General features: G+C 53.2%; 9 protein-coding genes across 9 annotated transcripts; 6 read left to right on the top strand and 3 right to left on the bottom strand.

Moving 5' to 3' along the window:
* Positions 1–1978: 1978 nt before the first annotated feature.
* MFIFM68171_03639 (uncharacterized protein) lies at positions 1979–2660 on the top strand (the record flags this gene model as incomplete). Its single annotated transcript, XM_071059060.1, has 2 exons — positions 1979–2073; positions 2132–2660. The coding sequence occupies 2 exons, from the start codon at positions 1979–1981 to the stop codon at positions 2658–2660; spliced, it is 624 nt and encodes a 207-aa protein (XP_070915161.1).
* A 287-nt stretch (positions 2661–2947) lies between these two features.
* Positions 2948–5693, top strand: MFIFM68171_03638 (uncharacterized protein; the record flags this gene model as incomplete). The annotated part of the gene is made up of 2 exons (XM_071059059.1): positions 2948–2959; positions 4302–5693. 2 exons carry the CDS (start codon positions 2948–2950, stop codon positions 5691–5693), a joined length of 1404 nt encoding a protein of 467 aa, XP_070915160.1.
* Positions 5694–8258: 2565 nt separating this feature from the next.
* Positions 8259–8687, bottom strand: MFIFM68171_03637 (uncharacterized protein; the record flags this gene model as incomplete). The annotated part of the gene is made up of 1 exon (XM_071059058.1): positions 8259–8687. The coding sequence occupies one exon, from the start codon at positions 8685–8687 to the stop codon at positions 8259–8261; it is 429 nt and encodes a 142-aa protein (XP_070915159.1).
* A 3290-nt stretch (positions 8688–11977) lies between these two features.
* On the top strand, positions 11978–12793 carry MFIFM68171_03636 (uncharacterized protein; the record flags this gene model as incomplete). The annotated part of the gene is made up of 1 exon (XM_071059057.1): positions 11978–12793. One exon carries the CDS (start codon positions 11978–11980, stop codon positions 12791–12793), a length of 816 nt encoding a protein of 271 aa, XP_070915158.1.
* A 1222-nt stretch (positions 12794–14015) lies between these two features.
* On the bottom strand, positions 14016–15787 carry MFIFM68171_03635 (uncharacterized protein; the record flags this gene model as incomplete). The annotated part of the gene is made up of 3 exons (XM_071059056.1): positions 14016–14922; positions 15001–15403; positions 15469–15787. 3 exons carry the CDS (start codon positions 15785–15787, stop codon positions 14016–14018), a joined length of 1629 nt encoding a protein of 542 aa, XP_070915157.1.
* Positions 15788–16673: 886 nt separating this feature from the next.
* On the top strand, positions 16674–17830 carry MFIFM68171_03634 (uncharacterized protein; the record flags this gene model as incomplete). Its single annotated transcript, XM_071059055.1, has 2 exons — positions 16674–17626; positions 17707–17830. 2 exons carry the CDS (start codon positions 16674–16676, stop codon positions 17828–17830), a joined length of 1077 nt encoding a protein of 358 aa, XP_070915156.1.
* Positions 17831–18399: 569 nt separating this feature from the next.
* On the top strand, positions 18400–19753 carry MFIFM68171_03633 (uncharacterized protein; the record flags this gene model as incomplete). Its single annotated transcript, XM_071059054.1, has 3 exons — positions 18400–18905; positions 18963–19368; positions 19445–19753. The coding sequence occupies 3 exons, from the start codon at positions 18400–18402 to the stop codon at positions 19751–19753; spliced, it is 1221 nt and encodes a 406-aa protein (XP_070915155.1).
* A 539-nt stretch (positions 19754–20292) lies between these two features.
* Positions 20293–21184, bottom strand: MFIFM68171_03632 (uncharacterized protein; the record flags this gene model as incomplete). Its single annotated transcript, XM_071059053.1, has 3 exons — positions 20293–20608; positions 20762–20863; positions 20937–21184. The coding sequence occupies 3 exons, from the start codon at positions 21182–21184 to the stop codon at positions 20293–20295; spliced, it is 666 nt and encodes a 221-aa protein (XP_070915154.1).
* A 218-nt stretch (positions 21185–21402) lies between these two features.
* MFIFM68171_03631 (uncharacterized protein) lies at positions 21403–21933 on the top strand (the record flags this gene model as incomplete). The annotated part of the gene is made up of 1 exon (XM_071059052.1): positions 21403–21933. One exon carries the CDS (start codon positions 21403–21405, stop codon positions 21931–21933), a length of 531 nt encoding a protein of 176 aa, XP_070915153.1.
* Between the last annotated feature and the right edge of the window lie 2911 nt (positions 21934–24844).

Below are 24844 nucleotides of genomic sequence, written 5' to 3'. Positions count from 1 at the left end.
GTCCGTAGTATATAGGCCGCATCGTAGCCCTTGCCATGGCGCTGCTGCGATGCGTTCTCTATGGAGCGGATGAGATAGACTTGGGAAGAAATGCGGATTAAACCGTTCGGTGGTCGGCTGATAGGGAGTGAAAGTATATTCTTTCCATCCCCTGTTGATCATGAAGAGGGTCGCGGCAATAGCAATGGTGCGGTCGTACCACAACCGCTTTTGAGGCAGTATCAAGGTGAAGCGCTATCTCGTCTGGTGTCAGACACCTGCTCCGTAAGGATCAGTCTCTGTATAGTCTTAATGATAATAGGAGGCTGTTCGTGAAGTTATCGCCTGCTGATCGAGATCTTCTCGGTACTGAAACATCGTGATCTATCTCCCTCAACGTATTCCCAGAACAATCCCCTTACACAAAGGTACGGGTTTATTGGTGTCTGTATGGAATTATTGTGATGTTCTTCCAATAATCCTCTTATAATCTGAAAGTTTATATTATATATCTCGTACGAGATGTTCTCTACAAATAAAAGGTCGAATTAAGAGGGACTTCAGATTATAGTGATACTCATCCGACAATTCTCGATAGACGTTTGGTACAATTGTCGAGTCGGATAAGTGGGCTTATTCTATAGGATCACAGCTCTCCTGCAGGGGCCTCAGTAGGCTAGAGCAAGCGGCAGCAGTTCCTTTTCCAAAACCACTGTCTCTCTGCGGCAAAGATAGTGTCTGTGTTGTACCGAAACCTCACTACAGGAGAAAGCCACCGAAACCCGGAGGAACCACGACGAACAGTTGAGCACTATACCGGCTCGTATATCCGCAGTGAGCCTTGGAAGCGCGATGCGAGCCGCACGACGGTTGCCTTGCAGAGGGTAATCATAGTATTGGCGGCGCAGGCCCCTTGAGCCCCAAAATGCCGGGACGAGGCGTCTAACCCCGTGTGTTGGTGCAAATAGGTGTTGGTGGCCGTCAATAGAACGCCGCCCTCAGACAGTTTTGCGGTGGTAGGCCGGAACACTCGGGGAAGTTGATAAGCTCCCATGTCCTACCCGGGACGGCCGAAGCTTTCTGCTCCGAGCCATCAAAACTTCGCAAGGGTGTGACTACTACTTGTCTTGGATAAACACTAACCAACGGCTTTTATCGTCGCTTGTCTGGTTTCATCCTTCTCTCTATGGGACCTACAAGGAAGCTAAGGCCAGAGCACAAGCCAGAGAGGAATTCGACAAGCTTGAAGAGAAGCAAGATCTCTTGCCTAATGGGCCACCCTCAGGCACGTTGTCGGTGGGCTTCTCGACATACAAGCCTGTACTATTTGCGTGGAGCAGCAGCATGTCGAACCTTAACACAAAGGTGGAACGCTCAAGGGCCAATTCGCATTCCCTACACTCGCTACACCCAGTTAGGCAGGCTGGTGCTCACGGTTCACGGAATGGGAGGCTTGGTGTTTTTGTAAAGGTTGCTTGGTTCATGAATGTAGATACATAGGAGGTCGATAGTAATAATACTACAATTATACATTCACCCAGTCCTTTGTGTCTCACTTGCAACTTTTTTGGTGTTTTTTTTTTTTTTTTTTTTTTTTTTTTTTTGTAACGTATTTACTACTAAAATTCCGTATATAAACGCTCGGTTTGGCTACTCTACTCAATGAAAGTGATGTAATTAGGTAATAGAAACCAAGGAGAAAAACCCGAGGCCAAAAAGGAAGAGGGAAAAAAAAAACTCTCGGAGATAGGAAGGAGGAAGAAAGATGTTGGAATAATAGAAAAAAAAAAGTATAGATTCTTATATCTACTACGAACTACTACCGGACATAAAAGGGTTAATAAAATAAAGCGGGATAGAAATGAAAGTAAGCAAAGCAACAGGATTCACTTGGAGGGGTAATTTAGTTGCGCGAGATTCCCTGCTGTGCAGCACCTCTGACGTCCAGCAACCCCGCCTTGGCTGCTGCGGCAGGCTCCAATGTTCCATGCACCTCGGAATGGACGACAGCAGAGATTTCAGACCCCCAGTCGCCGTCCGCGATTCGGGATTTAGTATCGTGCACGAACCGGATGATACCCTTCCGGTTGCAGAGTAAGAAAGCGTTACTCGGTTCGGATTGACCAGTGGCCGCCGGCTGATTGGCCTCCAGCATCGTTCTCGTCCACGGCTTCCAGGGTAATGCCTGGCGGACGTGGTCGTACAATACGTCGCAAGTACCCGATTATCACCCCTCTAACTCGGCCAACGAGAGCGTGCCCAAAGCCCGTGGAAGTAAGAGAAAGAGTCTAACCGCGGCGATCACCGAGCTCGCTCGCGCGGTCAGTTCAGCGTCGTCCCGACGGGGGGCAAGGAGTGGGAACAACGCTGAAGTCGACGACACCAACGTCCTTACCGGCGGCCGGACAGTATACTGGCCAAAGGACTTGCTCCCCGCTGACTGCCCGGACGCCAGGGTCCTAGTCTGGGGCTACGACACGGTGGTCACTAGAGGATTCGCCCCGACCAACAAGTCCGACATCTTCACCCATGCCCGGGATCTCCTCTACTCGCTTCACAGGGAGAGACCAAGCGGACGAAATCTTGTCTTTGTCGCCCATTCGCTCGGCGGTTTGCTTGTCAAGGAAGTACTCCGCCGGTCGCAACATGCCGAAGAGGCTACTATCCGTGATATCATCTAGTCTACAAAGGCAATCATTTTTCTCATCTAGTCTACAAAGGCAATCATTTTTCTCGGAACACCCCATCGCGGGAGCCCCGAATTCGCTAGGATCGGTGACCTTAGCAGAAAAATTGCAAGCGCTGTTCTTCGGGCGGATAGCAACGCGTCCGTCATCCGTGCGCTAGGACTCGACTCCCCGGAACTGGAGTTGTCTCGAGAGTCATTTTGCAGCAATGGCGGACCTACGGATTCCAGGTCAAGACGTTCCAGGAAAGTCTGGCACTTACAGGGGTGGGGATAGGCATCATGAATGACAAGGTGCAGAACCCGCCTTAGGCTTTGGTGTCTTTGTTATTGACTTGGCAACGCAGGTCGTACCTGATATGTCGTCGTCACTTGACAGTCCAAGAGAACACGCCGTGACCATTCATTCCAATCATGTCAACATGGGCAAATTCTGGGGCCGCGATGACCCCAACTATGCCAAAGTTGGAGGAGAGCTCAAAAGGTTCATGAGTCGCCTGTCCGATTCCAACCAAACGCCAAATCTGTCCCAGCAAGAGCAAGGTGCGATGGCTATTCCAATGCTGCCTTGTCCGTGTCGCTGACCTCTAGCTTCGACAGCTTGTCTAAACACTCTGGGGTTTTCCGTCATGAGCAACCGGCAGGAAAACATCCGGGAAGCATTGGCCACGACATGCGAATGGCTCTACGACTCGGAAATATTCAAGTCATGGTACGCGAGGCGCAATGCCGAGGTGGATCGCGGATTGCTCTGGGTCAAGGGCAAACCGGGAGCGGGAAAATCGACCCTCATGAAAACTATTGCTCTCCGGACAGAGCGGGCGGAGCGTCCTTACTCTACCGTCGCGACCTTCTACTTCATGCACGCGGAGCCAGCCTGGAGAAGACCCCGCTTGGCCTGTTCCGATCTATCCTACACCAGATGTGTCTACAAGACCGCGCCGTACTCGCGGAATTCTTCAAGCAGTACAATGAACGTCAAAAAAAGGCGCTTGCCGGCGAGGAGTGGTCTTGGACTCGACATGAGCTTGAGACGTTTATTCGAGGTGTCTTCCACCGCTGCAAGCCTTGCCGCACCTTCATCTTTGTAGATGCCCTCGATGAGTGCGACGAGGCAACCGTCCGCGAGGTCGTCTATCTCTTTGCTGAAATCGGGAAGTCGGCGCTGGACAATGGCCTTTCCCTGAACATATGTCTCTCGAGCAGACATTACCCAACAATTAGCATCCCAAACTGCCCGGAAATCGTGGTGGAGAGAGGCAACGAATCCGATATAGCCGCCTACATCCGCGACAAGTTCAGCTTCGCGCCACCAAGCGAGTCGAGTACATTGGCCCTGCTTGAGGCTTCCATTATCCAAACAGCTTCCGGCGTGTTTCTTTGGGTCGTACTGGTAGTCGACCTCCTCCTCCGAGGTATTGATGCTGGGCAACCTATGAGCAAACTCACGGAGCGGCTCAGGTCTGTTCCCCAGAGTATGGAAGACCTCTACACCGAGCTCTGCCGGACCCTCACAGAAGAAGAGCGAATATTTTCGGTGCCTCTTTTCCAATGGGTTTTGCTCGGTAGGGAATCAGTGGTTAGATCTCTCCATTCAGCCGTCCGCCTCGCTCTGCTGTCCTCGCCCGATTGCCAGTTCGGTAGCCACTTATCAGACTGGGGTTATTCGGACGGTCATACGCCGCCTTCCAACGACCGTACGATAAGGCTGATCAAGAACGCATCACGAGGGCTGATCGAGTATACCTCGAACACCGTGCAGTTCATCCACGAGACCGCCAGAGAATTCTTTCTGACAGGGCCGGGGTTGGGTATTTTGGATGCCAGGTTGGCCGTAAACCCTCTTGGGCTTAGCTACATGGCCTTGGTCACCGGCTGCATGAACGGCATTGAGCAACTCCGGCCAACGGAGAAATCACTGCGGGATCACTGCTGGCGCTTTATCACAGTCTACGCGAGAAGCGTAGAAGCTCATGGCGGGTCCAATGTTGCTCTCCTTGACAGGATGGAAGGGTCTGTGCTGCTGGGTGCTCTCTGTAGGCGAGGGGAATCCATCCTCCACTTCATGAGCAGGGAGCATCTAACCTCCTGCGTCCTGGCATGTCCCGGCCGGGGCATGCACCCTGAGGAGGCTGGCCAAGACGAATATTCCACCAGCCCTTTGCTAGCCGCAATCGGTTGGTCCTTGGCTCCGGATAAGGCTCTGGTTGAGGGCCTCGTCAATCACGGCGCAAACCTGGAGCGCCGAGATGAAAACTTGAGAACACCCCTTCTTATCGCCCTCAAGAATAACTGGCTCGACCTGGCTGAAATCTTCCTCAAGCATGGGGCTAACATCAATGCCACAGACGTGGCGGGGGAAAGTGCGCTACATATTCTGGTTGTCAAATCCAAGATCGACCCGACACCTGAGTCGGCCACAGAGGAAGAAGCCAGAATCCAGGATATCAAGCGGCAATATCGGGCCCTGCTCGATGAGCTCCTCTCCCGCGGCGCGGATCCCAACGTCAGAGCGTTCAGCAACTCGACGCCGTTGCACTTTGCGGCCATCAGCGGCAACAGCTACGCTGTGAAAAAGCTGATTGAGCATGGCGCCGCGTTGGACCTCGAGGACGAAAGGGGCACGCCATTACTCCACGCGGCCAGCTGTCATATGCCCGAGGCAGCCGAAATCTGCGTGATTCTGCTCGACAACTTCGCCGATCCGCACTACAAGAACATGAACCAGATGACTGCCTTGCACCATGCGGCCAGGTCCTCCACAGCCAGCACGGTCCGGCAGCTCGCAAGTTACGGCCTTGATGTCAATGCGGTTGATAAGCATGGACGGAACGCGGTGCACATCGCGGCTGCGAGGGCTGCCCAGCCCGGATGCTTTGAGCTGCTTTCCGCCCTCGTTGAGGCGGGGTGCTCGACAACAGCGCGAGACGGGCTAGGCCTGACACCGATTCAAATCGCCCAAAACTACCACTTTAGGATGGACGCCAGGATAAGGGCGCTGCTCGAAGATGGAGAGGTTAGTTGGTAACGGAGCTTGCTTTGACGAGTTCTATATGTTACTTCGTTTTCTACTCTCTTCTCCGTGTTTTCTTTTCTTCAGCGGTCGTTACTCAGGGCCGGGAGCTAGTAGCAAGGCGGGCGGTTTATTAGATGTCTTGCGATTTGCTTACTACCTATATACAGAGCTAAGCGCTTCTGTCAAGACTACTTGATTTTGATCCGGCTTGCTATGATCGATCCCTCTCGGCATTTCAATCGTGTTCACCGGCAGTCAGCGTTTTCGAAATTTATGTAATTATCTTCCGGACCGTGGTCCTGCCTGCGTTTCCATGAAACCTGAGTCCGAACCATAATTAACAAGAACGATGGCGGTACCAAGAACAGTGATGGCGATTTCAGCGCCACACGAAGAAATAATACATTTACTCGTCTCATTATACTGAACAACGCCGCAGCTGCCTTGTCCGAGCAACTTCGGCCACTTTCCCTTAACAGTATGCTCAGCTGAGATGTGTCCGTGGCGTCGAGAATGCTGATACAGGTCTTTGCCCTTGACTCCTCGCGAGCGGCCCGGAACCGATCAACAAAAAACTGTACTCCAGCGTTCATGTCTTGTGGGCTGCTCGTAAATGCCGGGTGATAGTATAACAGGGGCCTGGGTCCATCCTTGAGTTTCCGCTCAAAAATATCCGTCTTGGTGAAGTTGATGAAGCAGGGCGTGTCGGAGAAACGGTTGGAACCAGTGAGTGCGTTGAACAACATCAATGAGCCTTGCATGTAATGTCGGAGACTGAGAGGTATGCACAGATGCTTGACACATGTCACCGAAACGGGTGCATATTGCTGCAAGCATGGGACTCGAGGTCAAGGGCACACCAGGAAGTCATCACTATCGTGAGCCCCGATTAAGCCTCTAGAGCTATTGCTGCCTGGGAACCCGAGCCCTTCATATTTCCAGGGCGGTTCCCGACTTTGGTCACTGGGGATGAGAATGGCGCTCCCGGAGAAGGTGTGGACCCGTTGTGGGTAGCTTGCGGATTGGGCGCGGGCCTGGTCAGCCTTCTTTTCCATGCGGCTGAGTGATGGATCAAGACTGCCGCTCGAGAGGTGCCAGGCGAGAGAAATGGTAAGACTATACAGGCGCAAGGGGATGCGGATGTGCACTGGGAAAAGGGAGAAGGTGCCGCTAAAAAGAGAAGGCAAGGTGCCCTTGATGAGGATGATGAGGATGAAGAAGATGAAGAAGATGAAGAAGATGAAGAAGATGCGGAAGATGGCATGGAGGACACACGGCATCTCCCCAGACGGCGCAAGGCGCTTAAGGGTGATGTCGGCTCGCCCATCATTAAGCCGCTGGTGACGCCCGCGCTTGATAAGAGTTTGAAACGCCGTGTGCACGATGATGGGAACGGCCCCCTTGAGCGGCGTTACCTGTCTGCATTACATCTTACATCTTCTTCGAACACCAAGAGGTATGAAACTTGCACTCAATCATATCTGGGGCGAAAAAGGAGAGGGCGCTATCATCCCAGTCGACAAAGTCTTGGAGGGGATATTAAATCCGGATGGGGAACCCGAACAAAACAAGGCTCTTGAAAGGCTTGTTATGCAACTAGGGTTGGTTGATATGGCTTCATGAGATTTTGGATGACATGAACCAGTTTTTAAACAGCTTCCCTTTTCTTTGTTAAATTACTGGAACCCTGACGCAAATTGTACATGGAACGGGAATTCACAGTAATATATTGTCTTTTAAGAGCCCCATCTAATAACACCACCGGAACATGCTACGTACTGAACTTGGGTTTCTTGCTTAGCAATGGAGCATCGCTTGCCATAGCAGCAGTCACCCTTAGTCAATTTATTACAACACCCTACATTATCCTCTTCCAATTCCATTCATCGCCCTGCATTTGTATATGCGACTCTTAATCTCCACCTGTTGAATGTCTACGCCTTTCCGTTGTGTTCGGCAGACCTCTGCCGTGATGAGGGACGCACTGGACCGGGGTGTTGCTCGTCGATGCGTCGAGCCGGAGGTGTGGGGCCATCTGGCGAACTGGGAATCCGCTTGCTTGACTGGTTTTGACAACCAGCCGATCGTTCCGGTACGGGAACCGCAAGCCATGCAAAGTATGTTGATTCGACAATGAACATTCGTCTAGTGAGGAAGCTCGACCAACAGGGCTCAACGGACAGTCTCGGTCTTCGCGGGGAGAGGGCTAGTAGTCTGTAGCGGTTTCCGTCCTGCGGGGCAGTGAAGTATGCGGATTGAGACAGACTTTGGATGGTTCCCGGTTTTCGAGCAACCTTTTCGACGCAGACTGCCAGCTGAGGGAGAATAATGGCTTCAGGAGGTTTGTGAAACGTTAGAAGTGGAGATTTTGGAAGAGGGCACGCTGCTGTCAAGATGTCTGCCGCTCTTTCCCTGACCGGAGGTGCAGCCCACAGAGAGTTTTCGTTTCACTTTTGTGTGAATTGAAGCCAGTGCAGGGTTGATGACGCAACGACGCACAGGATGAGGCAAGGTACTTGATCAATTCGATATGGGAGTGTGTCGAACGGTTGCAAGCTGTTATCTCCTGAGCAAGATCTACTTTTCTCCGAGCTTCTCCTTCATGGTTGCCTCCTTCGCCTTCAGCTCATCCGTCATCTTATCTCCAAAATCATCCGCTCCCGCAATCTGCCTCACCTCCACGACCGCATCATCCGTTTTGAAGGGCACCTTCTTGGCCCATGAAATGGCCTCGTCGAGATTGGCCGTATTGATAATCCAATAGCCCGATACGAGGGATGGGGCGTCAAAGGGGCCGTACGTGACGGTGGGTGCAGCCGTCGACGAGAACTGTACACGGGCGCCCTTGGACGAAGGGAGGAACCCATCAGCGTGGATGAGGGCTCCGGCATCAATGAGCGATGCATTGTAGGCTAGCATATCCTCGAGAAGCTTGGTCATGTCATGGGGGAGCTCCCCTGACTCCGCGTCCGCAGTGGCGCGGACGAGCATGGCGAATTTGGGCATAATGAAAGAAGATTTGATAGTGGCTTATTCTGTTGCGCAGATAGTAGCTGGTGGACGAGGATGATGATGACGACGAAGAGGTTCCTCTTCTCATCTTTATAACCCGCGAGAGCTCCCATCGCGGCAAGACAATTCCCCATCTTACCTTTCCTCTTGCGTGTCATCCGCCAGGCAGCTTCAGGCAGTTTCAGGCAGCAAGCCTATCAGGTTCCAGATATGCAGGCTTGGCGATGCTTGGCACATGTCCACTGAGCGATTACTGATCTGAACCTGGAGTCACCTCCTGCAACATCATCCAACCTGAGAGACTCGTCCTTGGAAGTGACCCTCGATCGCTTTGCTCCGTATTTGGCTTGAAAGTTCTCCCGAATTGGAGTGCACCCTGACTTGAGGAGTCTTCAAGTTCCTCAAGGTTATACTATGCATACGGATAAGCTATGTGTTCTGTTCCTTATTCCTTTTATTTGAGCTTCGCTCTGTTCAATGTTCAAGAAGAGTTGGTAAGTAGAGGCTTATAGGCTAGGGCTCATGCATGGAGTCTGAACCCGGGTGCTGTGCCAAGGCTGGGGAGTCGGCGGCTGTCTCGGTTCACTCGACGTCGCGGGCCCCTGCTCTTGTTATATTTAACAGTGCTGTCGTTCTGTCGTCTTCTGCTTCTTTCTTAGATAGGAATCGGGCCAATGAGAGGGATTGTTGAGTTGGGCCAAGGTCGAGGCAGGGAGGGTCGTTTGCAGCACTGAGCTCGTTGTCAGCTCTGTGGCAATAGGGGGCGCCGCAGTATTGGTTGTTCCCAGAGGATGTTATTGTCAGAAGCGCTGTACTGCTAATTGAGGGCTGCAAAATATCCCCAGCAACGCTTGCTCAGAAAACCGCCCGAACCAAAGCAGTCGCTCGAAACAATGGCTAGCTCTTCTCTCAATGAGCGTCTCCGCACTGGCACGCACGCCCAGGTAGCCGAGCATCTAAAGGAGACAATCAAAGACCGGCGACGCCGCGTCCCTGACGTCGCACCTGCTCACCTTGCTCTCCCCGCCTGGTCCCGAACTCAAGTCCGGCGTTAAGCGTGATGCGGGACCGCTGCACATGCACCTTGTCAAAGCATGCACCGCCCAGGTTCGAACGGAATGGGCCGCCAAGGGAGGCTGGCCGCGGTGCATCAAGACGCGCCTCTACCTTGCTCATGCAGAAGTGTTTCGGGAGCAAGAAATGCGTGCTTCTCTCCCGCGCAAGGACCGCATTCTGCGACTCGATGGTCCCGCTCCTTTTTTTCGTCAAGACAAGAGTTTCGCAGAGCGCGTCCTAGCTCGCAAGCCATGATCCTGACGGCTTGGAAATCGACCCCGGCCAATTCGTAACTGCGCTTGCCCTTCCTCTCGCTAAACACATAAGTCGCCGGGGAACATCGGACAAGATACGGGAGCGAGTGTGGGGTATGATACTGGCGGCTTTCGAGAAATGACTCAAGTGTGGCCAATAGCTTCAAGCAGGGTTCTCACGTTCCCACCACTGCTCCCGGCCTCTTGCCTCGGTCTCGGTGAACTGATCGACGCCCACTGTCACGGGAGGACAACGCACAAACGCAGGGACCATCTGCGGGTCGTTTCTGAAATGCCTGCTGAGAGCACAGCCCCTCCCTACCAGGGACTTTCCCTAGTGGCTTAGCTGGAGCTAAGTTTCGAGATAGGTTCGACCTACTCTGCTGGTTGTTTCAACATCAGAGCCAGTACGGGTTTGATATCGCGTCTCCAGACGAAACAGACAAGGCTCAACTGCAGACATTAAAGCAAAACGTCCCAAGCGAGCTATTCACATGATTCCTCACAACAAAGCTCTGCGTCTCCTTGACCTGCTCGTCGAAGCAATGCCTGGCAAAGGGTTCGTCAAACTCCCTAAACGAAGATACGCCTGATTATCGTGACGCAGGTTGCGGAGCTACAATGCAGCGACGTTGATGTCTTGACACTGCGATCATTCCTCCTTCGTGCTTTGGGGCGGGACCCAGCCTCGTCAGCTGACATCGAGACCGAGGTCAAGGAGCGGATGGCAAAGTCTGCTCAGAGTTGTGATGCGTCTGGTCGATCCTTCTGGGCTATATCGGCCCTCTACTTAGGCATCGCGTGCGGTTCTCTTAGCCTTTACTCAACCGTATTGGAGTCGGCGCTTTGAAAATAACCGGGAGGTGGCTCGCGAAATCCGCAATGAGATATCGGCACCCGTGTCAGAAGCTGTCAACTTTCTATCCGGTATCGCACCGGCTTTCGGTACCCCGGTTCGGGATGCCGCCGCAGTCAAGGCCGATATCGAAACTGCGAACGAGACTATCGTCAGACGTGTTGAAAAGGTAAGGGAAGTCGCGTGAACCCAAACGCCGGTCTGCTAACAACGTTTGGCACGCCGCGCTCCTGGCCTCTCATGTTGTCAATAGGCGTCTGCGCTTCGTTAACGCTTTTCAAGATAGAATTGGCCTCTCTGACAAGAAAATACATGATCTTGTTTAGGGCCCAACCCTACAAATGCTGATCCGAATAGAGACATTGGTACTCCAAGCCCATCCGGGCGTGCTACGCCCTAATATGCAAACGGAAGTCCATCGGTGCGACATCCAGTCGAGAGAGACCATCAGAGACCATGTGTGGAGATTCCTAGATAATTTTGCTCGGCTCCGTGACGAACTCTGGTACCAAGAGCGAGCCAGAAGTACAAAACCCGCCGAGCACTTCTTTCCCGGACATTGGTGATTCCAGGCAGCCTACTGAGTGGAACCCGAATCCATATACGGATTCTCAGTCGGAGGCACGGGAAGTACGGCCCGTCACAACCCTCGTGCGGACTTGTCTTTATTATATGCTCCCTGCGAGTAAGGCCAACGCGGACGAGATCTCGGTCAAGGCGCTGGCTGAGGGTCAACTCAATCGCCCTGGCAGCCGACTTTGTTTGCGGAACCGCTAACTGGTTCTACAAGAGATGCTCTCATTGCAGCGGCAATCTTGGTTATCAATTCCCAACACGGATCCGACAGCTCGCTGATGATACATCCATTGTCAGCGCCCGAAGATGTTCGCTTCCCAGGCTTGTACCTTGCCGACGAGTTTTCGAAATTCTGGCCGGGATGTCATACTACTCTACGCAGCTTCTAAAGAGGCTCTGCAGAGCGGTACCTGTTGATCTCCTGTTCGCCCTGGCGTCCTCGGTACTGTCAAAATCAATGTCTAAAAAATGATGGGGAGGGACGCCCAATCTGGCTTGCCATGGATCTCGTGGGCTTGCTGGCTCAAAACGACAGACCATCCATGGCATGCGATCTCATACGTGACTTCGTCTTGGAGAGGACAGAAGACAGCTCTTGGCACCGTCATCTCTTCCATCCCGGCTTCTTGTCGGTGGTGTCTCACGGCAACGTGAACCAGTTTCTGGGGGATATGGTGCGAGCCATTATCGAGCGACTGCAGAAAGGGACCACCATCAAGGTCACCACGGTCAAGATGCTGTCGAATGTCCTTGGTGGTTGCAAGTTCGTCGACCAGCAAACCGCTGCCGGCATTTTGGGCTCGATATTCGAGAAAGCCAGCCATATTGACATCCGAGCCGCCACTGTTTCTGCTCTGACAGATGCTATTACGAGCACGAAAGACAACAAGCTCACCGATTTCATTGCCAATATATTAGAGATGCAGGCTGCTCCGATCCCTGTATCCATGCACGAGCGGCACCCAATGACAGAGGAGGCGTGGAGGCAAGCTGAGGCGGACAAGAAGCCCAACAACCTGCCAGAAGTAGGCGAAATGGCCACCGCGGATCGACGAATGATACAGCTTCTTGGGCTGGCCACGAAGCACCAGCTGTCGCTTCCGAAGTGGAAGGACAGGCGATCAAGTTCGCTAATGGCGCGAATTTTTGAGCTGTTCGTGAAGAACAACAGAAGGCGGATGGCTCTCTTCTTGACGCACAACGGCTTCACCTTTCCCGAAGGTGGCGAAATATCTGCAGTCCCCGTCAACATCTGCATGATCAACGACCTCGTGCCATACAGACCCAGAGACCTAACCGCCGAGACACTCCGCACGATCAGGGCCGCCAATCATGGCAGGCATCTCTCCCCCCACTAACTATCGCTGCTGTCACCGCTACGATCCGCAACACCCCGACCCTAGCCAGTTCCAACGCGGGAAAACACTGGCTCTACCTCTGGGGGGAACAGCCCGACCACCGCTCTCGGCCTCGGCGCCGCCGCGGCGCTCGCCCTCTTCCTCAACCACCCCAGGAACAAGCCCGGCCCCGGAAACGATCCAGGCCGCCGCGCAGTCGCTCTTCGCCTACCTCGCAGGTGCCCTCATCCGCGCGCTGGACAAAAAGGCGGCGCTGCTGTCGCTCGTCGCGCCTCTCAACGCGCTCCCCGACCACACCGCCGCCGTTCTGGACGGGGCGGCGTGTCGTGCGGCCTGGAAGGAGCGGACCCCGCCGGTGCTCGGCCGCGTCGTTGACGCCGTTGACGCCGTTGACGCGTTACGGCTGTCCCCTGCCTTGGATTTTTTTTTTTTTTTTGGGGGGGGGGGGGGGGTTGGTCCGAAGCGCGTGCCGAGGAGCCGGCCGGATACGGTTGCGCCCCGCATGGGGATGTTGCGTTTGCCGAGGCTGGATTTGTCTTTTGCGTTTTCTTCTTCTTCTTCTTCTTCTTCTTCTTCCCCTTCTGGAAGGAATAGCGGGAGAAAGGGGATGATGTGGTTTTGGGGCCGCGGATGGGGACGGCAGAGGAAGTGATGGCAGGGTTAGTGGAGGATATAAAGGGATTGGTTAGCTTGCTCGCGCGGGGGAGGTTGCCTTATCACGTGCGGTATGAGGGGCCGGAGGGTAAGTTGTTAGAAGAAGTGGCGGTGGTGGATTGTTTGCGGGTAGCAGTTCGGTTGGCCGAGGCCTAGTTAGAGATGGGGGCTGGGGATCGGATATTGGGGCTGGAGGAGTATCTGCTGGTGGAGTTGGTGTTGATGCTGATTCGGCATGCGCAGGGTGATACCGTCCACGATGGGGTTGCGCGATGGGCGAGGGATATGGTGTTTAGGTGGACGGATTGTGAGGATGAGTGGACAAGGGAGGAGGGAGCCGGGCGACCGCGCGAAGTTGCATTGAGTGGAATGCAGAGGAGTCAAAGGTTTGTTGGGTTGGAGTCATCCTTGTCTTCTGGGTCCTTAATCGCAGCACTAGATCCAGCGGTATTAGCGACCCGAACACAACTAGGAACGTCCCAAATAGCGTGAGTTTTGATGTTGACGGAAATCGCCAATTTGCTTATCCAATTCAAGCCAATCAGCTATCATCTTGGTGAATCGTTCATCACCCCATCACCTTCTCATAAAAGGCCATCCCTCTTGCGGAATGTACCCAATCAATCCACATATATCCTTTCAACACATCCCTCACGTCCCCCCACCTAGCCCCTGGCCCCGTTCCCAGCAGCCCTAACGCCTTCAGCGCTTCCTTTGCAGCACGCACAAGCATCTGCTCATCCTCCGGGTCGTCCAGCAACGAAATCCTAGCCACGAACAGCCACCACAGCTCTAACCTCCTCATCTCCGCCCCCGATTCCTCCTTCCTCTGGTCCAGCATACCCTTCACAACGTGCCTCATCCGTCCCGCCAGATCCGGATACCGCATGGGCAACTCTTTGATCTGCAGGAATGTTGTGGTCGTAAAGGCGAGCATGCCAAGGCATAGGAGCGTGTCCGCTTGCGTTTTCTTTGGTTTTGCCTGCTCCTCCATGGATTCATGTTCGGACCGCGGCAACGACGACAACGATGCCGACGACGACGACGATGAAGATGATGACGATGATGACGATGAGGATGGTGGTGAGGTCTGGTTGTGCTCGTGCTGCAACGCCAGCAGGCGGTACTGCACGGACACCAGGATTTCGTGGAAGGCGCCGGCGGGCATCTTCAGGCCTGTTTGGAAAGCAAGGTTGGCGGAGACGGCAAATTGCTGGAGGTCGGTGGCTGTGTTGAGGAGGCGCGGGTCTGAGGTCAGGGCTGAGAATGGGGTGTTGTTGTTGCTGCTGCTGCTGCTGCTGTTGTTGTTGTTGCTGTCGTTGTTGTGGTGGCGATGGTGGTGATGGTGAGGTGGTGGTATACTACAACTACTACTATTGGTGGCGCCGCGGGGAGTGAGGTAGGGCTCCCAGGAGAAGCCGGAGGTAAAGAAGAGCGGTTGGCAGCCGGTGCTTAGTGCTACGCCGAGATCGCCTCTGGGGCGGGGGAGGTGTTAGTGGAAAACGTTTGCTGGCTGTAGTGAGGAGACTAGAAACGAGGAGGGAGGGATGTACCGTAGGACTTTGGACTGCAGCTCGCTGTTATAATGCAGGCTACGGATCCCCCCGCGAAGGCTGACCATTTGGTACATGCCATGGATATGCTGCCTTGCTGCGTCGGTGTCTCCGAGGATGTCAGCCATTAGCGCGAGGGTGAGTACAGTGGAGATAGTAGAGTCGGAAGTCGCGAGGTCTTTGCTGAGGAGGCGCTGGCGCAGGATGTTGAGCGTGCTAGTGAGATGGCGCATGGTGAGATCGCTAAAGCGGGCCTCGCGGGAATAGTCGAAGAAGGCTTGTGTCGCGAATAGGACCGAGTGGAGGTAGGCACGGTCGTAAGCAAGGTACTCGAGCCACTGGCCGTTGGTGGGCTGGACACAAGCTTCGATAGGGTACATCGCGTTCTTGAGGATGGTGAACCCTGTGTGCCGCTGGGTTAGTCATCACGATAGACTCGAAGGGCCTGGGATAGCGGCGGGGACAAACATTTGAAGGCTAGATCTTGCATGTAAGGTTTCATCCGTTCGGCGAACGAGATATGGCTCATGTCGTTCCCGACCCTTCGGGGAATGTCCTGAAGAGCAGCCATCTGTGGGCCCGGTTCGAGGCATTGGCGGCCGTTAATCCATGACCCGAAAGTGACCTTGTCACGCAGGATGTGTGGCTTGCGGTTCTTGCCGCGCATGACATGGCTGCGGACCTGCTTCCTGGTTGCCGGATCGAGCTTGGCTTCAGAGGTAGTGAGAATGATAAACAGGCCGTCTTGGGCTTCTGCGGTCTTGGTGTGCGCCTCTGTTCTTCCCATTTTTTACTGCCCCAAATGTGGTGCCTCAAGATGGAATCCGGGGAGCTGGAAGCGCCGGCCTACGGTCTCCGGTCGATGCCTAATCCTCTCAGGTACCGTCGCCGTAAATATCGCAAACCCGACCTAACGGCTGAGAGGCTTAGACCATACCTTGTTGCTTGTTGTCAGAATCGGAGAGTGGCACGCCGGAAAGCGAAAAAACAAATGGATTACGCAGACGCGTATGGCTTGGGAAGTTGGGGCAAGGCTGGAAAGTCCCGCCCTCGCCACTGCAATCCCTGTCAAATGGATGCTCACTCTACCCATGCCAAGCCACGATTGCTTGCCTGTCCAGGAAACATGGAGCCATCCCCTGTCAGCTTGGGTGACACAAGCAGCCGTATTTATGTGGATCACTTCCCATGCCGCCAAGCAACGACTGCTTACCCAATGCAGAGCCGTGCTCGGAATACTGCTGGCCACTTGATTGATCACGTCGGAACATATTTCGGGAGTGGTATGCAAAATGCACCTCTCAATTTGTCTAATCGGAACCCACGCCGCCTAGCCAAGAACTGACCTCCAACCTAAAGCAGGCAACAATCGCGCCTCATTCTCCGATGGCGCTTTCGTTCGGCATGCTGGTCAGTCCATTCCGCCCACGCGTACGAATACCCGACCCAGTGACCTGGCCATTATCGGTGAGACGATCTCCCGGGACATTGATAATTCCCTGACGGCCCTACAATCGAACACGGTGACGTAGCCTGCGCGCGAGTATATAAAGACGCCGCAGATTCTTGAATCGTTTCCCGCTACTTTTATCAATTCAAGATCGCCATCAGCATACCGCCAGACCCCATCACCCCCCACCGTCCCAACCAGCTTCATCTGAAGAGTCTCGACCATGCCTCCAACCCAGCCCCACTCCCTCACCCTCCGCCCCACAAAATCCGCTACCCGCATCTTCATCCACTCCCAATTCTTCACCAAGATCCAGCGGCTGTCCCTCACACCCTCCACCTCGCTGGCCGGCAAGACCGCCCTCATCACGGGCGGCAACACCGGCCTGGGCTACCTCGCGGCGCGGCACCTGCTCTCTCTCGACCTCTCGCGCCTCATCCTCGCCGTGCGGTCGCCGGACAAGGGGAAGCGCGTCGCGCAGGAGCTGCGGGCCGCGTACCCGCGGGCGGCGGTGGACGTGTGGGAGCTGGAGATGGGCGACTACGACTCGGTGCGGGGGTTTGCGCGGCGGGCGGAGGCCGAGTTCTCGAACACGCGCGCCGACGGGAAGAAGAGGCTGGACATCGCCATCCTGAACGCCGGCATGACCCGGACCGACTTCGCCAGGAACGCCAAGACGGGCCACTGCGAGGTCGTCCAGGTGAACTACCTGTCGACCTTCTTGCTGGCCATGCTGTTACTGCCCGTCATGAGGGACCGTGCCGGCGAGAAGCCCGGGAGGTTGTCGATTGTCAACTCGGGCGGCGCCTACATAGCGAAGATGCCCAACCGCGCCAAGAGGCCGTTTCTGGCCTCGTTCGACGACCCGGCGGTGCAGCCCTGGGATGCGATGGAGCGGTATTTTGCATCAAAGGTGTTGGGGATGATGTTTTTCGTCAAGTTGTTTGAGTACTTGCCGTCGGCCGACGAGCTGGTGGTGAATCTCGTGGACCCGGGATTCTGCAAGGGGACCGACCTACACCGGGATGCGAAGGGGCTTGTGAGCGCCGTTCTGTCCGTGTGGAAGGGGCTTACCGCGCGATCGTTGGAGGATGGCGCGTGGACATATGTGGATGCGGCGGTCGTTAAGGGAAAAGAATCGCATGGGTGTTTTGTGATGGATTGGGAGCTCCGGCCGTAGGTTACACCCCTTCTTTTTTTTTTTTTTCCCCTTTCCTTCAGCAGTCGTTGGTTGGCTCCGCTAACAATAAGAGTAGATTTGTTTACATTATTTATGAGCCTGAGGGGCCTGAGCTCATAGAAACGTTATTTGAAGAGACCATGGCCGAGCTGGAGTTCGCTGGGGTGAGGGAGATACTGGGAGGTTTGAAGACGAAATGAGGCCTAACCATTGCCATAATTACTTGACTGATCATTTCCTTGATTAAGTAGCCTTCCTTTTTTTTTTTTTTTTTTTTTTTTTTTTTTGGATTCTGGTGGCCGGCAGGCAATGTAATCATTTGGTAACATGTGAGTGGAAACGAGGACAATGGACTCAATTTGGTCATCAACGGTTCCGGCGTGAGCACTCAGCTGAGTCACCGCATCACACTTGTAAAGTACTGTTCAGAGGTTATTAAACCAACCTGCTAGGGCGTGTCACGTGATGAAACTGACGCATTGGTTCGCTCACTTTTTCAGCCCAGCCTCGCTAACCTTGAACGCGGCCTCATTCGATTGGCCAGGCATTGCGCGCCACAAAACTAGTCTGTAAGTTGGTTCGTGTCGCGTGGTTGAGCAAAAGGAAAAAGCGAAAGGCACCATGTGAATTTGAGAGATGCACAGCAATTAGCACTCGAAAGCCACAGTTAGGTTATCCCGCTCCTAGGCCGCAGCGCCCCCGGCTTTTCCTTCCAAATCACCCACACCTTCAGACATCACATCCACTTCATCAATTAAATGCCATCGCGATGACTGCATCTTCACCGCAGCCGTCACTAAATGAGGGCCAGCAAGCGGGAACCTGTTCCGCCGAAATGGTGTTGCCGTGCAAGGCGATAAAGCGGCAGGCCGAGGATGTGAACCCAGAATCCCCGACCAAGCGTCGCTGCATCTTGCGTGCAACTCCGAGCACTCATAGTCTTGCCGTCGCACGACCCGAGCCGAACTCCGTCAATCATATCCTCCGCGAGCACTGTCGTACACGCCTCTACATCGCGCCAATTCTCTGGAAAGAGAGTCATCTGCGGCTGTTGCAGTGCCACTTTGTCCTGACAAAATTGCAATGGAGGCCGCGCGAGCCAGACGCCACTCAGCACTCGTCTGGATCCTCTCCAACCATGCAGCAGCCAAGAAGCAAAAAGCGCTATTCGAGGTCTATTCGTGCAGCTAAAAAGATTGGGACGCCGGGCCTGGAGTGGCTCTGCGAGTCCGTTCTCATTGACCTCCTTGCGCCTTTCAGCATCTCCCGTTCACTGTCAGTCCACGTTACCCATGCCCGCCCTAGACCGTGCTAATCTTGGTTCTCTTGTAGATGGGACGCGGGTACACCTTTCCGCTTCGGTGGACGTGTTGTTGCTTTCATGCCGGATATTTCTATTTATTCTTATGCCTCAACAAGCGCATTCCTTGGTGTTGTCAGCCTCGCCACAGTTAAGGACAAACGCTGGAGCCACTGCCATCACCACGTCAGAAACGTCAAAAAGAGACATTTGGACAAGGTCGGTGAGGACTCCCCACTTGGAGTCCTCGCCAGGAAAAGGTTACTCGCACTTGAGCCTACAAACAAGGCCGAGGACCCATATATCATGGCCGTCTTGATCGCAATGGCCCAGGAGCAGCACTGCGAGCGCCTCCTCCGGAGCCGGCCTGCGAGCCGAAGAGTACCGGGGGAAGAGACAGACAACGGTACACTCCCCGAAAAGGAGGACTCCTTTCAGGTGAGCCAAAAAAAAAAAAAAAAAAAAAAAAAAAATTCCTTGTTTTCTCTCTTCTAGCGTCTAATCCGTGCCTTAGCCTCGGCTGCTTGCCCTCTCCGGTGGAGCGTCCACGGTCCTCTATTACTACACGGCTTGCATTCCCGTTTCATTTCTCGACAAGTTCAACTACCCGTCTCGGTTTTCCCCCGCCCACCCGATCCAGGTTACCTATTACGAGATTCCGAGTGACGATCCAGAAAGGCTGGTGGGTGGATTACGCTACGTGCTAGATTTTCCTAATCTAGCACAGGCACCAAGGCAGCTACAGGAGCAGTTGTGTAGCGAAGCCCCACACGGCGACTCAATACCCGTGCCTAAGGAGTATGAGTTCTGGTGCGAAGAATGACATTCTAGCCACACGGGAAGCAGTCCCTGCCACGAGGGACGGAACAGAAGGAAACGGGTAGATATGATGAACAGGAACGAGCCTAGCGACTCGGACGCAGCAGGCGGAGACGACTCTCCCGGTCGCCATAACGTCTTTATCTGGATAACAGCAGTGTTTAGTAGATACATTCGACATCTCTGTCATCACAGAGACGGAGCATCACAGGGTCCTGTCAACTCCTGGGTATTGCGTTGGAAATAAGCGTCTTCTTTTACTTAATAGTGAGGTCAAATCAAACTTATCACTTATTGTTGCCTATTATTAGAAGCTTAAAAAGACCTGAGAAGTGTCTCTATTGGCGTAGGGGGCCTGAAGTGCTCGCTGCCACTAAAAAAAAGCCGAGGGTAGCTTAAGACAAAGAAAGGTGCCAAAGCGTATGTGATACTTTCCACAGTACCACATCTCGATATGTAGAGTTCTTTTCTTTTTCCTTTTCCGTTCTCACTTTCCCTCTTTAATTTTCCGGTTTCCCTTTCTTTTCGATTCTTCTTCTGCCCTTACTCCCCAACATCCATCTCATCATCGCTGACCTGATAACTACCACCGTCAATTGCACTAGCGGTATCCCCACCTTGAGTGCCATGCCATGCCACTAATGCTAGAACATGGCAAAGAGCGATCCGCCTTCCTTCGCTCGACTGCAGGTTCAGCCATTTAGTAGTCTGCATGTAGACACACACATATTTCTCGGGGTCGTCAACGAGAGCCTGTTGAGTGTCTTTGTTATTGGCGTCGAGATATTCAAGGTAATCCCGCCCGAAAGTGAAGCGGATGAAGCGGATAAATGTATTCGTGGCCGCGATTAGGAATATTCTACCAGAAAAGCAGAGTCAGCTGGGATGTCGATTACTCGTTAACTTAGTAGTGAGAGGGGAAGATGAGAAAGGAGACGGGGTGTGGACAAAAGAAAGGAAAAAAAAAAAAAAAGAAAGAAAGGGAAAGGGAAAAAAAGCTTGTCTTAATTACCCGTTCCCTAGGCGGTCGTAGTTTGCCTTCCAAGTGACAATGGCTTCGCCAAGACACTGTGCCAGATTCTCGTCGGAGACGACGGGAATGTAGGAGTCCTTTCTGTCCTCATAATCAACGCTTGAATGCTCGCTTTGCTTCGATGATGGCCAGACAAGAGTGTTCCACATCCCACTCCTCCGTTTCCGATCTCTGCACCCGACAATTCCCCCCATCGTCTTCAGCTGTGATGGAATTGCCCCCGGCAATATCCACTATCGAACGCAAAAGTTCGATCCTTGGCCTGATCTCGACCTCTTCCGCGGTTCCCGCGGACTGCTGCACGAGGCAGAGGTTCAGGACGACTTGTAGGAAGCAGACGGCGAGATGAACAGTGACTTCCTCCGGCTTAGCAGCTCGAATGACGTTCAGAGTTCCCTTCATTTCGTTGGCTAGTTGGGACACAGAGTTGAGAGGACTGAAGTGGGGTGCCTACGTTGATGCCTACGGCTTGTTTTGGCCAAAGGAAAGAGGTAGGTTGCCCAGAGTTGTTAGCACCACAACACCCCGCTATGTGCAAGAGACAATTGGTTCCAAAAAAAAAAAAAAAAAAAAAAAAAAAAAGCATTGACCAACATGTGTACACACAAGCAACTGCCCACATGGCGACATCCATCAACCACGCGGCTGAAGAGGAGACCTATAATGCACAGCCAAAGTGCCCCACGGAAACTGAGTCGTTATCTATCAACGAAATTTTTCGCAAACACTGTCGCGATCGGTTGTTTGTCCATCCGCTGCAGTGGACGTCGCAGCACCTTGCCCTCCTCGATTGCCGTTTTGCTTGTAAAAAGGCTGAACTGAACGAGTGTCAGCTGTCCGGGATCCCAGAACGGCTTTTGATCGCCGCAGGCAAATTACCGCGAGCGTACATGACCAAGTCGTCGATTATCCGCCATATCATCAAGGACCACGATCTTCTCCGCTGCAACGTCTTTGAGATCCCGTTTCGCTTCGGCGGGCGCGTCGTCGCTTCTCTGGCGACCGATGGCGTCTTCTCTCCTGACGCGCCTAGCCCAGTTCCACCAGGGCTTGCCTATCTCGACCTCGGCGTCACACAGTTGCGCCGCGAGAATTCTATCCCAATTCCCAGAGGCCGCCGGCACAACGTACCCGTCATCCGGATGCAGTGAAAGCGGCGAAAGCTGGTCGAGCCGGCTAACAAGGCCGAGGACCCATACATAGCCGCCGTTCTCATCGCCCTCGCCCAGGCGCGGTGCCACCAAGACCCAACCCCACTGACTGGGGTAGAGGTACTCCCGAGACGCCACCTTATCTCGATTCCGCAAGCTAACAGCGCCCGCAAAGGTTCATCTGCTAGCTTCCCAAGGGGAAGGACCGAAGAAGAAACTCTATCGGTACACGGCTCTAATCTCCGTTCACTTAGTCAATCGATTGGATCAGCCCTCGCAACGATAACCAAGCAGCCCGGTCCGTATCATCTACTTCCGGATTCCGCTGGAACCGGCGGGAAGGCTGCTGCAAGCAATGCATTTTGCTCTGTCCCCGCTAGATTGTGGTGGAGCAAGCCAAGAACAACAGCGAAAAGGACCGGAAAACGAGTCGTCAGAAGGAAACGACGCCGATATGTGAAAATCTGAACATACTGACCAGATTCCGCAAAGCCTCCGAAGCAAACAAGAGTTGGTTTTGTGTCACCAGGATTTAATTGCTAGTAGGCAGAGCTGGAGGTTGACCGCCTGAGTATCCATTGTTGTCTCCTGATCATCCTGGGAACACAGGGTTGGCTGTTTCGCACACTGGGAAGTAATACCTATGTAATAATAAATAGAGGAATCGAGGTCCGTTGATATGAACTATCCGATAATTAGGGGGAAGTCTGGGGGTTCTTTGACATGAATGACACCACACTGACTAGCTAGATCTTTGTCCTGTGCGCGGGCAACCGATAACATGATGACAACTTAGCTAGATACCACCATGGCATATGATGGTGCCTGACTAAGACTAACCGGGTGTCATCATTTTCCCTATTGTTAGCACAGAGCTCGGAGTCTAAGTGGACAACGTGGTGACGTTAATGTCAGTGGGCGCCCCTTCCCGGCTAGGTACAATACAGTCTTCGTGGCGGACGGGACTAGAAAATGGCCTAGCATTTACCGGCTCAAGGTAGTAGTAAATATTACATTCGATAGATCTATAAACGCCACGATAGCACTCCTTGGTTGTCAATAAAACCTAGCTCCTGCCATCCGCCACCACCCCCAGCCATCTTGTAACACGAAAAAAATGCAACCTAATGTTGTAGAAAGCTCTGGTGCGGCGTGTGCAAGCACTCGAGCTATGGAACACAAGAACCTTTTGAGCTGGTTGATACTTGTGTAACCTTCGGTGTAAAGGCCACGTTAGACACTAATAAAGGCGTTCCAACGTTAATAGATTGCTTGGTAACATCCGAGCGCAATCAGAGACTCATGTCGGTGAAACCCGATGACCCGCAGGAAGGCCGCGGATAAGAGTTGAGACTACAAATTACTAGTTGCTTGACCTGTGCTGAGGTCTGCAAGCCCGCCATAAGTTGTTTTTGCTTGAGTATAAAGTAGCCCAATCCTCCCGTTCACCGGAAGTCAAGAGAGCCTGCTCCGTACCCAACGCAAATCCTCAACACCCCCAGCAACTCCTCTTTTGCAACTCTATCAGAGACACTTACCCCAAATCTTTGGTATTACTTATCCCTGTCACAAGTCGGAGGCCACAGTGTCTATTAGCAGTGCCTAAACTAACTAGTATACTTGACCTAGTTATTGCAGAAACAACGCCTCCATCCGCAATGTGTCTATTTGGCTATATCGAGTACAGCTGTGGGTGCGTTGCGGAGTATCGATCGATAGAGTGCGAACAATACAAGCAGTCCGGGGCATGTCCGCTCTCGGGCATCAGATTCGACAAGAACGACATTCAGTACCCGGGTGTGCCGTGCTCACGCCACACCCACAAACAGCGTTACGCCGTGGACGTGAAAAAATGAGATCAGCGGTAACCGCGGGGTGGACGGTTGGTTGATAGGTGTTGTTACGGTAATGCGAGAGAGAAATGGATGGAGAAGGATAGACAAAGGAAGCTGGGCTGGTTCCGGTTGCTTGCGCAGACCGATAGTGATAGCTTAGGTTTTGGAGTTGCCACGTCGGCCTTCGACTTCTGAGAGACGGGAAGCACTGCAGTGATGCCCTCTTACGAATTATTAGTACTTTCGGATATGATGCGTGATTTACATGTCATGTGCTCGGGTGCTGCGATTGCTTTGGAGGGCTGGAGTGGTATCGACTACCGTAGGTGCCTGTGGCGTGTCCGGTGGATTCCTGGGTACATAGAAGGAACCGCAATTCTTGATATTAAAGTTAATTCCTATGCATTTCTTGTATCTTCTTTATAAGGATTGACACAAGGAAGTTGACGCTGGGATACATCACGAGCTACGGCCCAGTGACCCTGGCCGCTCCACCCACTTATCAACGGCCTTAGCTTCATTAGCACGGGAGGCATCGGCCGAATATATCTGTAAACCCAAGGTCAAGTCCTGGATTGAGTGTTCATTACAAGTACACTAGGTCCTATCTATAGCAACTGAAACCTCCCTGGAGATACGCACTCTCTGCTTACGCTAGACAATGGTGACCAACAATCGCCTTCGGCTTATGATAGAAGTTAGCCATGTGTACATGGCAAAGATCTTGATATCAATGCGGTTCTCCCCGTTTTATATACATACGGCCGATGTGCAGCGTCACGGCACGGGTGTACATCGTTCAATACGGCACCAGGAATTGCACTCCTGTGCACAAGATGCCCGTTTCATATTCGAGACGGCCAAAGTGCTCGATGCGTTTTATGGTGCGGTGAGAATTTTATGTGCGAGAAGAAGGGCAGAAGTTCGTTGGACAGTGGCTGGAGGGCCGTACGGCTGGGTAGTCTTGTGTTTTTCATTAGCATCATACGCAGGGATACATCTAGCGGTAGAGAGCAGAAAAGCAGGGGGGGATTGGTTCTAGGACATCCTTTTTTTTCCCCCCAATAACTCAGATC

The sequence above is a fragment of the Madurella fahalii genome (genome assembly GCF_045866475.1).
Source record: "Madurella fahalii IFM 68171 DNA, scaffold_2, whole genome shotgun sequence".
Lineage (NCBI taxonomy): Eukaryota > Fungi > Ascomycota > Sordariomycetes > Sordariales > Madurella > Madurella fahalii.
Note: the sequence above shows the minus strand (reverse complement) of the source record. Positions and strands in the feature narration are given on the sequence as shown.